Consider the following 13,203-nt stretch of genomic DNA (forward strand, 5'->3'; position numbering starts at 1 on the left):
GCTTGTAAGTCAGTGAACGTTTTGGGGTTTTCCCCAATGAGGCACTAGGTTAATTCACGTGTCATGTTCTAGTTGGCTATATGTTTATGAGCTGAGACGAGATATACAGGATAACAACTCCTTGTGAAACGTAATAATCTTGATTCTGTCTTTTCTCTCATATGGGCTTGCATACAATTCTGATCATCAAGAATTAAGAGAGCTACCTTAAGTTGTATAACTACCTGGAGGCAGTTCAGAGCAGAGTACAAGCTGATCTTTAGTTTTAGAGAAATGAGCTATGAGCAACGATTAGAAAAGCTAGCAAAAAAATAACTTGGGGTTTGTGAGTTTTGAAAGGAACTTTTCTCAGAGGAGATCTTATACAGGTATAAAGGTGGAAGGATTTTAGGATTGAGAAAGTAAACCCAGAACAATTATTTTACATAAATTAATCCAGCAGAACAAGATGGCACAGGGTCAGGATTACAAAGGGCAATTTTTTTTTAAACTAGAGGGTAGTTACCAATTGGAATGAGTCACCAGGAAAGTTGGTTGAGGCCAGGGCACTGGAACTCAATGATGAAGCAGCCTGATGCTGTAACAACAGGAGGTATTCTGGAAGGATGAGATCAAACAAGCTGAAGTGCTTTCTTTGTCTGAACTTCTCTTGTCATCTTGTGAGGTATGTCAAGGCAACAGGGCAAGCGGGCATAAGTTGAGTGTTTTTGAAGAGCAATTTCAGAAGAGCACTGGGATGGATATTTTGTAAGGATGAAATCAGATGGGCCTGTGAATGTGTTATTCAATAGATGGGATGCAGAAATACAAAGTAATGGCAGTACTTCAATCGGAATACTAGACCAATGCAGAGAGTAACTTTGGGTTGGTGTTATGGTCAATATTGGTAGATCTGGTGATTGCAAATCTACTCTTGTGGTTTTGTGATGGCATCTGAATTAACCTCCCTCTACTCTCAACTTCCTACCTCCCCACCCCAGCACAGGACTGTGCATTTGTTTTTATTCAGAAACCTGGGTGAGGGACCAATGCTCACAGGGAAGGCACTGCCAAGATTGATAAGACCAAGAGAAAAGATGAGATTAATTCAACAAGCTGTGCTCAACGTTAGGTTTTAACAGCCTGTAGATTCCAGGAGGAAGGTGGGGGGCTTTACAGTGTTGAAATCCTGGGGAAGAATGAGCTAAAGGGGCAGCAATACAATCAATTTGGATTTTGATACAGAGTGACTGGGACATGGGGAAATGTGTGTAGAATCATGTAATTGGAGCTTGAATGAAATAAGAGAGGAATAAAACTGGGTTGTGCATTTCTTTATCTAGAGGTAATTTACAACTGGAATGGGATTACCAGTAAGGATGACTGAGGCCAAGATGTTCTGATTCAATTAATGAAACACTTCATTTGATGCTATGATTGGAGGAGGAGGATGGTTAGGTTGGTATCTTGGAAGGATGAGATCAAATAGGCTGAAATGCCTTCTTCATCCAAAATTTCTCTTGTGATCTTGTGAATGGGAGGGGGTGGGAATGAGGAGGTGGGAGGTAAAGAAAAGAAGGAGTGGGAAGTAAAGAGAGAGGAATGGTTGAAAGCTGGAAGTAAAGGATGGGCTCATTGTTTCAGATGATAAATCCCTTCCTTATTTCACAGGCATGATTTAGCACATTAGATGGTAGAGTACTGCTGAAGGTAGCTGCAAGAAGGACAAATGCCACATAAGGTTGACCTGGATTATTGCTAGGAGCGTAGTAAGACACTGCACTAGAGAATGAATGGAGAACAGGTTTCTTGCAGCTCAGTGCATGCTCTATCAATGCTGCCCAGCACGGAAAACTCTGTGTATTCAAGAGAGTATCATTTGAGAGTCGGCAGTACCTGTGAGTGAGAGCTTCACATTTGGTGAATGCTTTGCTTCTCATGTTTCATGTGGAATTCCTTAGATTTATATAATATGCTGAGGGGCTGTGTGGAATTCTCACACCAATGTTTAGGGCAGAGTCCATGAAGAGGCGCCAAACTCAGATGGTAGTACACTTGTCTCACAGTCGGAAAGTTTTGGGTTCAAGCCCCAAATTGAGGCTTTGAGGACACTCCAGTGAAATGCTTGGGGAATACTGCATTGCTGGAGGTGCTATTCTTTGGATGAGATGTTAAATCGCGGTAAGGTTTGTCTGTTCAGGTGTACCTTATAGATGCCCTGGCACTATTTGAAAAGAAAAGGGAATTTCTCTTGGCATTCTGGCCAATAATTTCCCAGATAAAATTGGTAAATATCAAATGCAAGGATTATTATTATTATTCACTTCATGGCTGTTTGTGGGACATTGCTATGTGCAAATTAGTTACCCCATAAATCTACAAAATACAGAATCACTGCACTTTACAATAAATCCTATGAAGTGCTTTGAGACGTTTTGATGACATGAAATGCTATTAATTACTATAATAATTTTAAAGGGGATTTAGATTTAGATAATGCTGGAAGCAGAATATCGAAAGTGAGCAGGAGAGTGGGATTATACCAAGTGTTTCAAAAGGATAAAAAAAAATTAGCACAGAATGAATGGACCAAATGACCTGTATCTGTGCTGTGACATTTTAATTCTGTATTTCTTACTTTCGTGTCTTGGCTGTATCAAAACTCTTGTGCCTGTTCATTCATAGACTTACAGATGACTGTCAGCCTGTCTAATGATATGTTAAACCTTGTTAATGGGAATTGAGCATAAACAGTAGGGATCATGTTGATAGCACGCAGGATGGAGATGTCTGTGAGCATAAGGAAGGTGATTTTGGATTGCAACCAGTGCTTCTTGAAACCCAATGACTGTGGAGTGGAACATATACCATTGATCCTTCAAGAAAATAATAGTGTCTTAATACATCTCCAAAGCTATTTTGAGCCAGCATGGTCCCTCAAACAGAGGTGAATGTCCAATTGATCTCTAGGACTCTTGCCCAGGACACTGGGAAAAGCCTCTTCTTTTTCAACAGCATTACGGCATCTTTCATGTCCACTTGAAGAACAGGCAGAAGGGACATCTCATTTAGAAGACCATCAACGAAAAGAGCAGCCACTTCATTTGTGGGGCTGGATCTTGAAGGAACTTTGAGACAATGGAAATCCTGAACCATTGCACAAAACTAGGCTCAGCATCATAGATCCTTCTTCTCAAAAGCCATCAAGTTGCAAGGATTATGAAGCTCTGGGATGTACCTGGTTCCTTATTTTGCTCCAATAATTATTGGTAATTTTCATATCTGACAAAGAAAATGACCTAATTTCTTTTAGTGCTCTTAGCTATCCTCTGGTTTAAGAGTCTTCATTTCAAGTGGAGATTTTTTTTGCGATTGTGTTTCTTCAAATGGAGAACTTAAAACGAGGTTTCGCCCGAGGCAGCATGATTTTACACTTTTCTTTGCAATCACTGGGTGAAAGCATTCAGCATTGGAGGTTAAGGAAAATGCCAAGGCTCAAGCTATGAACAGTTTGTACGTCCTTTATCCAGAAGGTGGAGATGGAGCTTTGGAGACTGTGAATTTGCTAACAGTCTGGTGTAGGCATGACTTGCCCTGAAAGTCGAGATGGTGGAAGAGAAGAAAGAAATGAAAGAAATAATCCAGCACACTAGCTGCCACTTGTTATCATACTGTTCTATATCATGATCCATTATTATCATAGAATCCCTTGAACCTCAGCAAGTGGAGCCATTCCCCTATCATCTCTGTTCAATTTGTCACACCTAATGATAAAAGTCCCCTTCAACGTTATCATGGGGGGGGGGGGGGTCTAATGTGCAATGATCACTAATGGAATTTGTTATCAAGGAGAGGAAAGTGGAAGTCTGTGACACCAACTCACGGGCCCTCGGCTCCGGCGTGATCTACTTTTGGGGCAGTGTTCCTGGGAGGGGCCGGCATGGCATATGGTTACCGGCAGGTGTTCCTTTCCCTACATTCAGTCAGATTCCTTACTAAAGAAACCCGTTGGAACTTGCTGCCTATTCCCCTGTTGTCTATACTGAGAATCGCGGATAGGCATATGCCTTCAACGTAGTGGAGATTCTCCTTTCCAGCGGGTTTAGGTGATAAATGGGACCAGCAGCATGTAGTTTAACCTACTGCTATTGTCTTGACAAATCTGGCTCCATCACTTGCCTCCTTTCTCCCCTTTTACCACCTTGTATTGTAGCTGGGCTACCCAGTGCAATTGCCCAAGTGAGATTCCTTACCCAGACTCATAGTTCTACCAAACCCAGTCCAGCCCTCCACTCTCCATGTCGCTCATTAGACTATATTTTACCATTATATCTAGCCACATCTCCACATGCCCAGTTGATATTGCAATTGGACTCTGATGAATGGCCCAAAAGTTATGCAATTCTATATTAAGACAATTCCAACAAGAACTAAAGTGAGATTAGAAAAATGTTCTTTACGCAGAGGTTGGTTGAGCACGGAGACAGAATCAATCATTTTATTTTTCAAATAGAACTATATAGATATTTTAGATCCCTGAAGAATAGGTATATTAAAGTGGGGGGGAAGCAAGTAGAAGTAGGGTTAGACCAGGTGGATCACTTGGTGGAAAAACACCAGCGCAGACATGAAGGGCCGAATGGCATGTTTCTGTGCTGTTGACATTGGCTGATTTTGCCCAAAAATATACAGTCAATTCATTTTACAGTAAACTCTGAAGCGCTTTGAGATGTCACGAAGATGTGATAATGCGCTATATCAAATCCAAGGGTTATTATTACAAAGAACCATAGAGATTTACAGTACAGAATAAGACCATTTGGCCCATCTCGTCTATGTTGCTTTGAAAAAGCAATTCAATTCAAGCCCATTTACCTGCCTTTTACCTCAGTGACCCTGCAAATTACTCCTTTTTCATCTAGTTCCCTCTTGAGAGCTGCTATGGATTCTGTCTCGACTGCCATGCGAGGCTGGGCATTCCACATCCATATCCCAACAACTCTGTGTTTATGTGGGAAAAAAAGGCAAGGGTTTGGCCAGTATTCTCCCATCATATTTACAAAGCATTCAAAAGAAATTTAGGGATCTAACACTATGAGCTCAATCTTTCCACTTTAATTCTCTGGATCCTTTATTCCTGTAAAGAGGGGGTGGGAATCTTAATGTATTCAGGTTTCATTAGCCTAAACTATTGCTTATCGTTCCTTTGAAAATGCAAATTAGAGTTGAGTTCCCTTTTAATATGGAAAAAATTATCTGAAGCTCTTCACACCTCAGAGTAAGTGGCCCCGTGACAACCCTTCTAAGCATCTGATTCATTATGTATTTTGAGTTCATCCTTCAAATCCAATCCTCATCAATTTTGTAACATTTTTCACAGGCTCGCTCTCTTTAACCTCCTTTTTCACCTCTCATCCTCATCTCTGTTTGGCTTTTTTTTCTTTTTCCAGCTCAGTTCCTCTCTTTTATTAATGATTATTTTATGACCTGGTTTTGAAATGAAAAGTGTGATGTTGTCATGCGCCAATTAATACCTGTGTGCTAATTAACACATACATGGAATTTAGTGTCTTTATGTCAATTTACCCACAGACTGCTACCCAGAGGCATCCCTCAATGCCCTTCACAATGGTTGCATTTAGCAGTCAGCTGCACCATCACCACCACCAGCTTGCATTTATACCCCTAATGCAGGGATGCGTCCCAGAGCACTTGACAGCGGCAGAGTATGACTCCAAGTCGGGAAAGGGGGAGGTGACCGTAGGCACGGTTGAATAGGAAGGTTTTCAGGCACCACCTGAAAATGGGGAAGGAAGTGGAAAGGCAGAGGGATAGAGGAAGGGTGTTCCAGAGTTTCAGGGCGTAGTGGCTGAAAGCGCGGCCACCAATGGTGAAACAGAGGGCATGGGGACATGCAGAAGACTGAAGCCAGTCGAGCAGAGGCAGCGGTTTGGGGGATAAGCAGGTCGGAGAGGTAGGGAGATGCCAGTGCATGAAGGGATTTGAAAACGAGTGTGAGGATCTTGAACCACCATGTATAGGACTTTGGTTCACAGTTCACGATATTGAACTGCGATTTAGCTGACTTAACTAAACAACACACAATAAATTAAATGCCTCCTGTCTAATGCCACAATTCCAGCTTCTTGATGCAACCATTGAAAAGGGTGAGGAAAGAGGGAGGATTGAGGGATTTGCCCTCAATAAAGGGTCAAGTCAATGCATTAAATGTCATTAAGTTGCTAAATTGAATGGATGCGTTAATCACCAACGTTGGTGTTATTTAACACATCCCACATCGCAATTTTCACGGTTACACAACCAGTTTTGGCACCATTCATTTTGACCCAAGAACCATGGTATGATAATAAGAGGGCTCCACAGCAGCAGAAACAGTTGCAGACAGTAACTGTGGAATGAATCTTCTTTTTCAGGCGACCCTGCAGCAGAGGAATGGTCCCCCTGGACTGTCTGCTCATCGACGTGTGGGCAGGGTACACAGACCCGGATGAGATCCTGCGTGTCATCTCCATATGGTACCTCTTGCAGCGGACCCCTGCGGGAAATGAGACTATGCAACAATTCAGCAGTGTGTCCAGGTCTGCTTGAACTAACGGAACAACCCTTCTGGGGAGAAATTCCTTTCAGCATTACCCTTTGGTGATGTCATTCACTGGTAGGATTACCCCTATAGCAGCGAGACACCATCAAAGGCCCTACATCTAACACTGAATGGAATTTCTCCCTACTCTTGCTTTCACTTACTTGTCCTGATTTCCTTCCCTTACATTTGTTTTGTTTTCATGCCCTCGCTGAATCCTGCCGAGGTCAGGCCACCCCCAACATTGGTGCCGAGCCAACATTCGACCAGTGCATCGTACAATCAAGTCGTTAAGATCAAGTCCGTCAGTAGATCCAATTCAAAGCCAAGTTGCTCCTTGGCCATCCCCAGTGTATGTTTCAACCTCAAAAGGAACATCAACAACATCAATGTGACAACATCATTCCCTACATGCTCTACGTCTGCTTCCTGGGTTACTGCTAAATGAGTCGTGAAATAATAAAGGGATTTGTTACCATGTAGCCTGCCTGCTCCACTGGATAAGAACGAGGTTCAGGGTCATGAGAGCCAATTTTTAGAATGTCTTTGCCCACTAGCTGGTTAAAGATCCCATGGTGTATTCCAAAAAAGCGGAGTTTCTCTCTGTGTCGTGGCCAACAATCCTTAAAATAAAATTGGTCACATTATAGCTGTTTGTGGGACATTGCCATGAGCAAATTGGCTGATGTAATTGGCTACAAAATACATAGTGATGATACTTGACAGCAATTCTCCATGAATTGCATTGAGACATTTTGACATGATAGGCCCTGGAACAAATAAGTATAAGGATTATTATTATAAGATTATTTAGTTAAATCTAGGGTGTTAAAATTATTAAATGTTCAAGCACTTCATCAAAAGCAGGATGCCTTTGGAACTATGTATAGTCAGACATCTGGCTGACCAAAAAAAAATTGAATCTTGCAACTGGCACTTATATAGTTACTTTCACATAAAGGTATGTCTCAAAAAATTTGGCAAAATGGAATGGCGGATTAGCAATTTAGATGTTGACAAAAGGACGTTGACAAAAGTGAGGATTAAAGAGATGTTTTCAGGAAGTTTTTGAAGGTGGAGAGAGTTAGCGAGGCAAAGCACAAAATTAAGTGTAGGGTTTCTGCAACATTATGCATAAGGATATACATCTGAAGAAGGCTGCGCTGTGACATGTCTATAAAATCCCTTCATGGACTACAAGCCCTGACAATATGGCACAAGCGCCACCTGGAAAATGTTCTTGGTAAATCACCTGCAAAGTACACAGTCACTACACTTTATGATGAACCCTTTGAAGAGAATTGAGACATTCCAAGGTGTCTTACAAAATTGTTTTCTGTTCCCATCTTGGTTGGTGTCAGTCTGGCTTGATTGGTAGCACTCTTGCCTCCAAATCAGAAGGTTGTGGGTTCAAGCCCATTGACAGTACTTTGAACTCCCACTCTGAAATGATACTCCAAAACTGTGCTGGGGTGTGCTGCATTGTCAGAGGTGCTGACCTTCAGATGAAGGTCCTGTCTGCCTGTTCGGATCGATGTTAAATATCCCATGGCACTATTTACAATGAGGAAGCAATTTTTCCTAGTGTCCTGGTCAACAATCGCCCAGATAAAATTATTTGTTCCTTACATGATTGTTTGTAGGAAACTACTGTGCACAAATTGGGTACAAAATACACCGTCACTACACTTTACAATAAATCCTGTGAAACACTTTGGGACGTGGACCTGACATGAAAGACAGCTTGTCAAATACAATTTTTCTTATTATTATTCCTGATTGCCATTTCCAGATTCCCAATGGGGCAGCATGCAGCAGACCCCTGTGGGAATTTAGATTACGCAACGATTCAGCAGTGTGTTCAGGTCTGCTTGAACTAACAAAAAAAAATTTTGTTTGTGGGTCAGTATTTGGGTAATTCCAAAGGCAGACAATCTATTCACTCTCACATTTGCCATTAAGGATAGGTTCATTACATCACATATTGGAGTTTTGACCAGGTTATGTGATGAGTGATTTTTGGTAGAATACCTTCTATGAATGATCTTTTTCCAAAGCAATGGGAAAGGGGAATGGGTAGAAATATGTTAAATAAGGTGTTTGTAGTTGAAAGTCCTGAAACTCACAATCCCACCTGGTCATAGCCCGTAAGACCATTCTGTCTTAATTCTTGAATTGTGAAAAATTCCAATACTCTGTCTCAATGTGGGAGCCAGCCTCTTTTTAAGAAAATGCCTCGATGAGGGATGGTAAGGTGGATGTTCTGGAAGGATGAGGTTGAATGGGCCGAAAGGTCTTTTTCATTCAGACCAATTTTATGATCTTGTGAAGAACTGCAGGAAGGGGGAAAAAAAAGGACAGCTTCCCAAAATGAAGACTGAATTTGTGGATTTTCCCCAATCCTCTGTCATCTTCGATTTTTAAGACAAAATAGTTTCACAGGCTAAGAGCAGGTCTCTACTATCTCTTCTCCGAAATGGGGGGGAAAGAAAACCTTGTGATTCTCTACCTATTGTCAAGGTGCGTCAACGTGGGACACTCTTCACAATGTGTCTGGCACAATGCGCCTATGCAAAGAACGGCCTATGTTCAAATTAACACTGTGCAGCTGAAAGCATCTGTCAGAGCATCTGGAGGAGCTGACAGCAGTGAATTTGGCTTTACAAATGACTCTGGAGTGTCAACAGTGTACGTGATAGTGATGAGCATCACAGTGAAATGTGTTTGTGCCTTCATGCATTGTCCAGTATGGGTCAGCGATCAGGAGCAAGAGCTCTTGATTAAAGTTCTCTGTTCAAACGCCTCCTTTACTTAGTTCAGGGGAATGCTGAGGCCCAGATCGAACAAAGGATTTCCCTTTGGCTCCACTCTGAACTAGGCAAGTTGCTCTGCCAACTGAGCCAGAGATTTTTGTTTTGCCTGTAATGGCCTGACTTCTCTTATAACGTTGCCTCCAACCGGTTTGGTATGTACACAGAAGGTGTAAAACCTCAGTGAAACTGAGTGTAACATCACACATAATATACAAAGAAACATACTGTTGTTTAAACAAGAGTAGTGATATGTGCACCAGTACTAAATCTCTGTAAAGGAAAAGATGCACTCTAAAATGAGAGGTATTTTTATGCATGTCCAGAGTGTCATTGCACTGTAAAACAGGATTTGTTATGTATATTCGGGAATGTTGTAGAGAGACATAAGTATTATATCTCTGTATAATAACTAGAGAAGTACAACACTGCTGTAAAACACAGGGTGTTAACATACAACATGTATGGAGTGTTACAGTGCGGTAAAATAATATTATAAAATTAATTATACTTTGGCATCGAGATGTAGCCCTGGCTAAAATGCTACGTTTTGGTCGAATTTATATTTTCATCCCTGCTTGACAGACCAACGCAGGGAAAGAAATATCGAGGATTAACTGGGTGCCGAATCGGTGTGGGGCCCAAAATTTACCAAAGATCGCCAGCTTGTGATTTAAAAAAATGATAGCAGATGCTAGGGCTTGAAAACGGAAGAAACCACATTATGTGGCAGGGTGTGCTGTCACCTGGTGGCAATGGTTCAGGCTTGGGTTGAATAAGAAGCCATAAATTTTAATCCTATTATTATTTTGAGTGGGTGGAGTAGGGTGGGGTGTACAAAGGAGCATTTTGTGTTTCAGAATGTAACATCACTTCAGAAAGTGCTGGGGAGTGACGGGCATTCACAGTGCCCACCGAACTTTGAGCCCACACCAGTGACTGGCTGTCGCCTACACTTCATTTCGACGGAGCCGATGTGACATGACGTGAGCTCCATTGTTGTCTCTGCTTTTCAGTGCACGGCGTTTGGGAGGAGTGGTCGCCCTGGAGCTTGTGCTCCTCCACATGCGGGAGGGGACATCGGGACCGCACTCGCTCCTGCATCCAACCCCAGTTCGGAGGCAACCCCTGCGAGGGTCCCGAGAAGCAAACCAAATTCTGCAACATTGCACTTTGTCCCGGTATGGTCTTTTCCTCATGTACTTCCTCCCTGATTTCCCGACTTGCACATGGTGCATTATACAACAACAACGACAGAAACCTTCATGAATGTCACCTTTCACACCGGATAGCATCTCGGTGCGCTTAACAATGGTGGAGGATGACACTGAGCTGGGGAGAAAGGGGAGGTGACTGTAGGCACAATCGAAGAGGAAAGTCTTCAGGTGCAATCTGAAGATGGGCAAAGAGCGGGCAAGGTGGAAGGTTTGAGGCAGATCATTCCAGAGGACTGGGGCATAGTGGCTGAAAGCACAGCCACTGATTGTGGAGGGGTCAAGATGTGTTACTGGGGAGGGTTTGGGGTAAAGGTGGTTGGCAATAGCAGTATTCCTAAATGCATACCTTTCCTTAATCAAGGAAATTCCTTAAGACAGAACACAGAAAATATGGAATTGAGACAGGACAACCTGTCCTCTCTAACTTAGGAGCATAGAATTTTACAGTGCAGAAGAAGACGATTGGACCCCTTGTGCTGGCTTTCTGAAAGAGTGGCCATTCAATTTCTTTCTCCTGTCATTTCCCCTGCACCCTTGTTAGATTTCACTTTTTCAATTGACGAATAGCTTGGTCTATCGGATAGCACTCTTGCCTCTGGGTCAGAAGGTTGTACATTCAAAACCACCCATCTGGTCTTGAGTCAGAAGGTTGTGGTTAAATACACGGTCACTACACTTTGCAGTATATCCTAGAAATGCTCTGAGAAGTTTCAACCACAATGTTATAAGTGCTACATCAAAATGTGACGATTTGTAATTGTTATTAAAAAAAATTGCTCTTGATTGATTATTTAAGAGCAAAATGTTATTTAAAAAGTCTGATGATTAATTTGCCTATTAAACACTTATAGTTAATACAATATAATACAACATGTCAAATATACATCCTTGAACCCTGACTGTGCTCATTGTAGCTCCAGCTACAATGTACTGATGGGCCAAATGGCATCCTTTCTTCTGCAAATTTCTATGTTTCTTTGAATAGGTATCTTAAAAGGATTGAACTACAGGGGTTTGACAGAAAAGGTGGATAAATTAGACTGAATGGATTGCTCTTTCAAAGAGTCGTGATGAGCCAAATGGTCTTTCTTCTGTGCTGCCAATTTATATGGCTTTACAGCAGAACCACTGTAACTCTTAATTCTTTGGTTTCTTCCCCATAAGTGGATGGGAACTGGAACGACTGGTCAAGCTGGAGCCAGTGCTCTGCCTCCTGCTCGAATGGGACACAGCAGCGGACAAGAGAGTGCAATGGGCCTTCATTTGGTGGGGCTGAGTGTCAAGGCTACTGGTCTGAAAACAGGCCCTGCTTTCTGAGGAAGTGCCCAGGTAAGGTGTGGACTGGTTAAGCACTCTGAAACACTATCCCATGAGAAGGGAGCTATATAAATGCTAGTTGCTGTAGTTGTGGGTCATTCAAGTTGTTTTTGATGGGATAAATGAATTAGGCACCTTCTCCCTCCCATTATGACTGTGTCCTGGAGTCTTGCTAATGGTTAATAAAGTGGGTACTACATGAAGCAGGGTTTCGCCCACAAATATACAGTCAATTCACTTTACAGTATATTCTGTAAAGCGCTTTGAGACGTCTAGAAGACGTGAAAAGCGCTATATCAAATGCAAGGATTATTATTATTATTACTTTAGTTTTGTTTCAGTCAATGATCCACTGCCAAAGTTCTTTATTTTACCTTCAAAGCATTATTTTTCCGTCTGCCCCACCTTCCAACAACAACAACAACAACAAATTACATTTCTATAGCACCTTTCACGTCAGGAGGACATCCCAAGCCGCTTCAAGGTCTGAACAATACATCACCAGTGAGGTAAACCTAATCCATCTAAGTCTAAGAAGTGGGTCTGAGATCCAGCAGACGCTTCCCTATCAGTGGGGGATAATCCAATGCCTGGTGATTTCCATTTTGCAACGCTAGGAAGAGTACAAAAGGTTCAACGAGTGGAGAGGTCGGATGCAATGTTGCTGTAAAAGAATCCGCCAGTCACAGTATTGCTATCGGTCTGAATGGAATTCACAATAATGACAGGATTCTCAGCTCAGGGTCACACAATTCTCATTGTGTGGCTTCGGTTCCCGCAGATGATGCCAGGAGTTTTTTAAGATACGTTCACAACCTCAGGCCCTCTTCACACGGGAACTCCTTGAGGGGACACACCCTGCTTGTCTAATTCTGGAGAGTATCAGGCACAAGGTTGTCAAGTGCCAAGGCTTTTGAACCCCCTTTAGTGTGTATTTTGGGGTTAAGCTAACGTCAAAGCGATGCATCTGGCAAGGGAATATCAGAATCACCTCAATCCTCTGTGGCAATCTTGTTAGGCCGGTTCCTGAGCCAGATGGATCCACAGTCCTCCAAAGCACTTTTAATAATAATAATAACAAAATAATAATCCTGGCATTTGATATAGTGCTTTTCATGTCTTCTAGATGTCTCAAAGCGCTTCACAGAATACACTGTTATGTGAATTGACTGTATATTTGTGGGCAAAATGCGGCAGCCAATTGCGCACAGCAGTGTCTCACAAACAGTCGAGGATTGAAGTGACCAATTTATTATTGTGCTTTTTTTTCTTGAGGGAT

General features: G+C 42.2%; 1 protein-coding gene across 1 annotated transcript in view; it reads left to right on the top strand.

Annotated features, from left to right (window-relative positions):
• adgrb1a (adhesion G protein-coupled receptor B1a) overlaps positions 1-13,203 on the top strand; it is a 166,409-nt gene that overhangs the window by 75,584 nt on the left and 77,622 nt on the right. The window contains exons 3-4 of the mRNA XM_042331678.1: positions 10,407-10,571; positions 11,772-11,936. Of these exons, the coding sequence (XP_042187612.1) occupies positions 10,407-10,571; positions 11,772-11,936 (330 nt within the window). The remainder of the gene's footprint in view (positions 1-10,406; positions 10,572-11,771; positions 11,937-13,203) is intronic.

This window comes from Callorhinchus milii, unplaced genomic scaffold (assembly GCF_018977255.1).
Source record: "Callorhinchus milii isolate IMCB2004 unplaced genomic scaffold, IMCB_Cmil_1.0 Scaffold2, whole genome shotgun sequence".
Lineage (NCBI taxonomy): Eukaryota > Metazoa > Chordata > Chondrichthyes > Chimaeriformes > Callorhinchidae > Callorhinchus > Callorhinchus milii.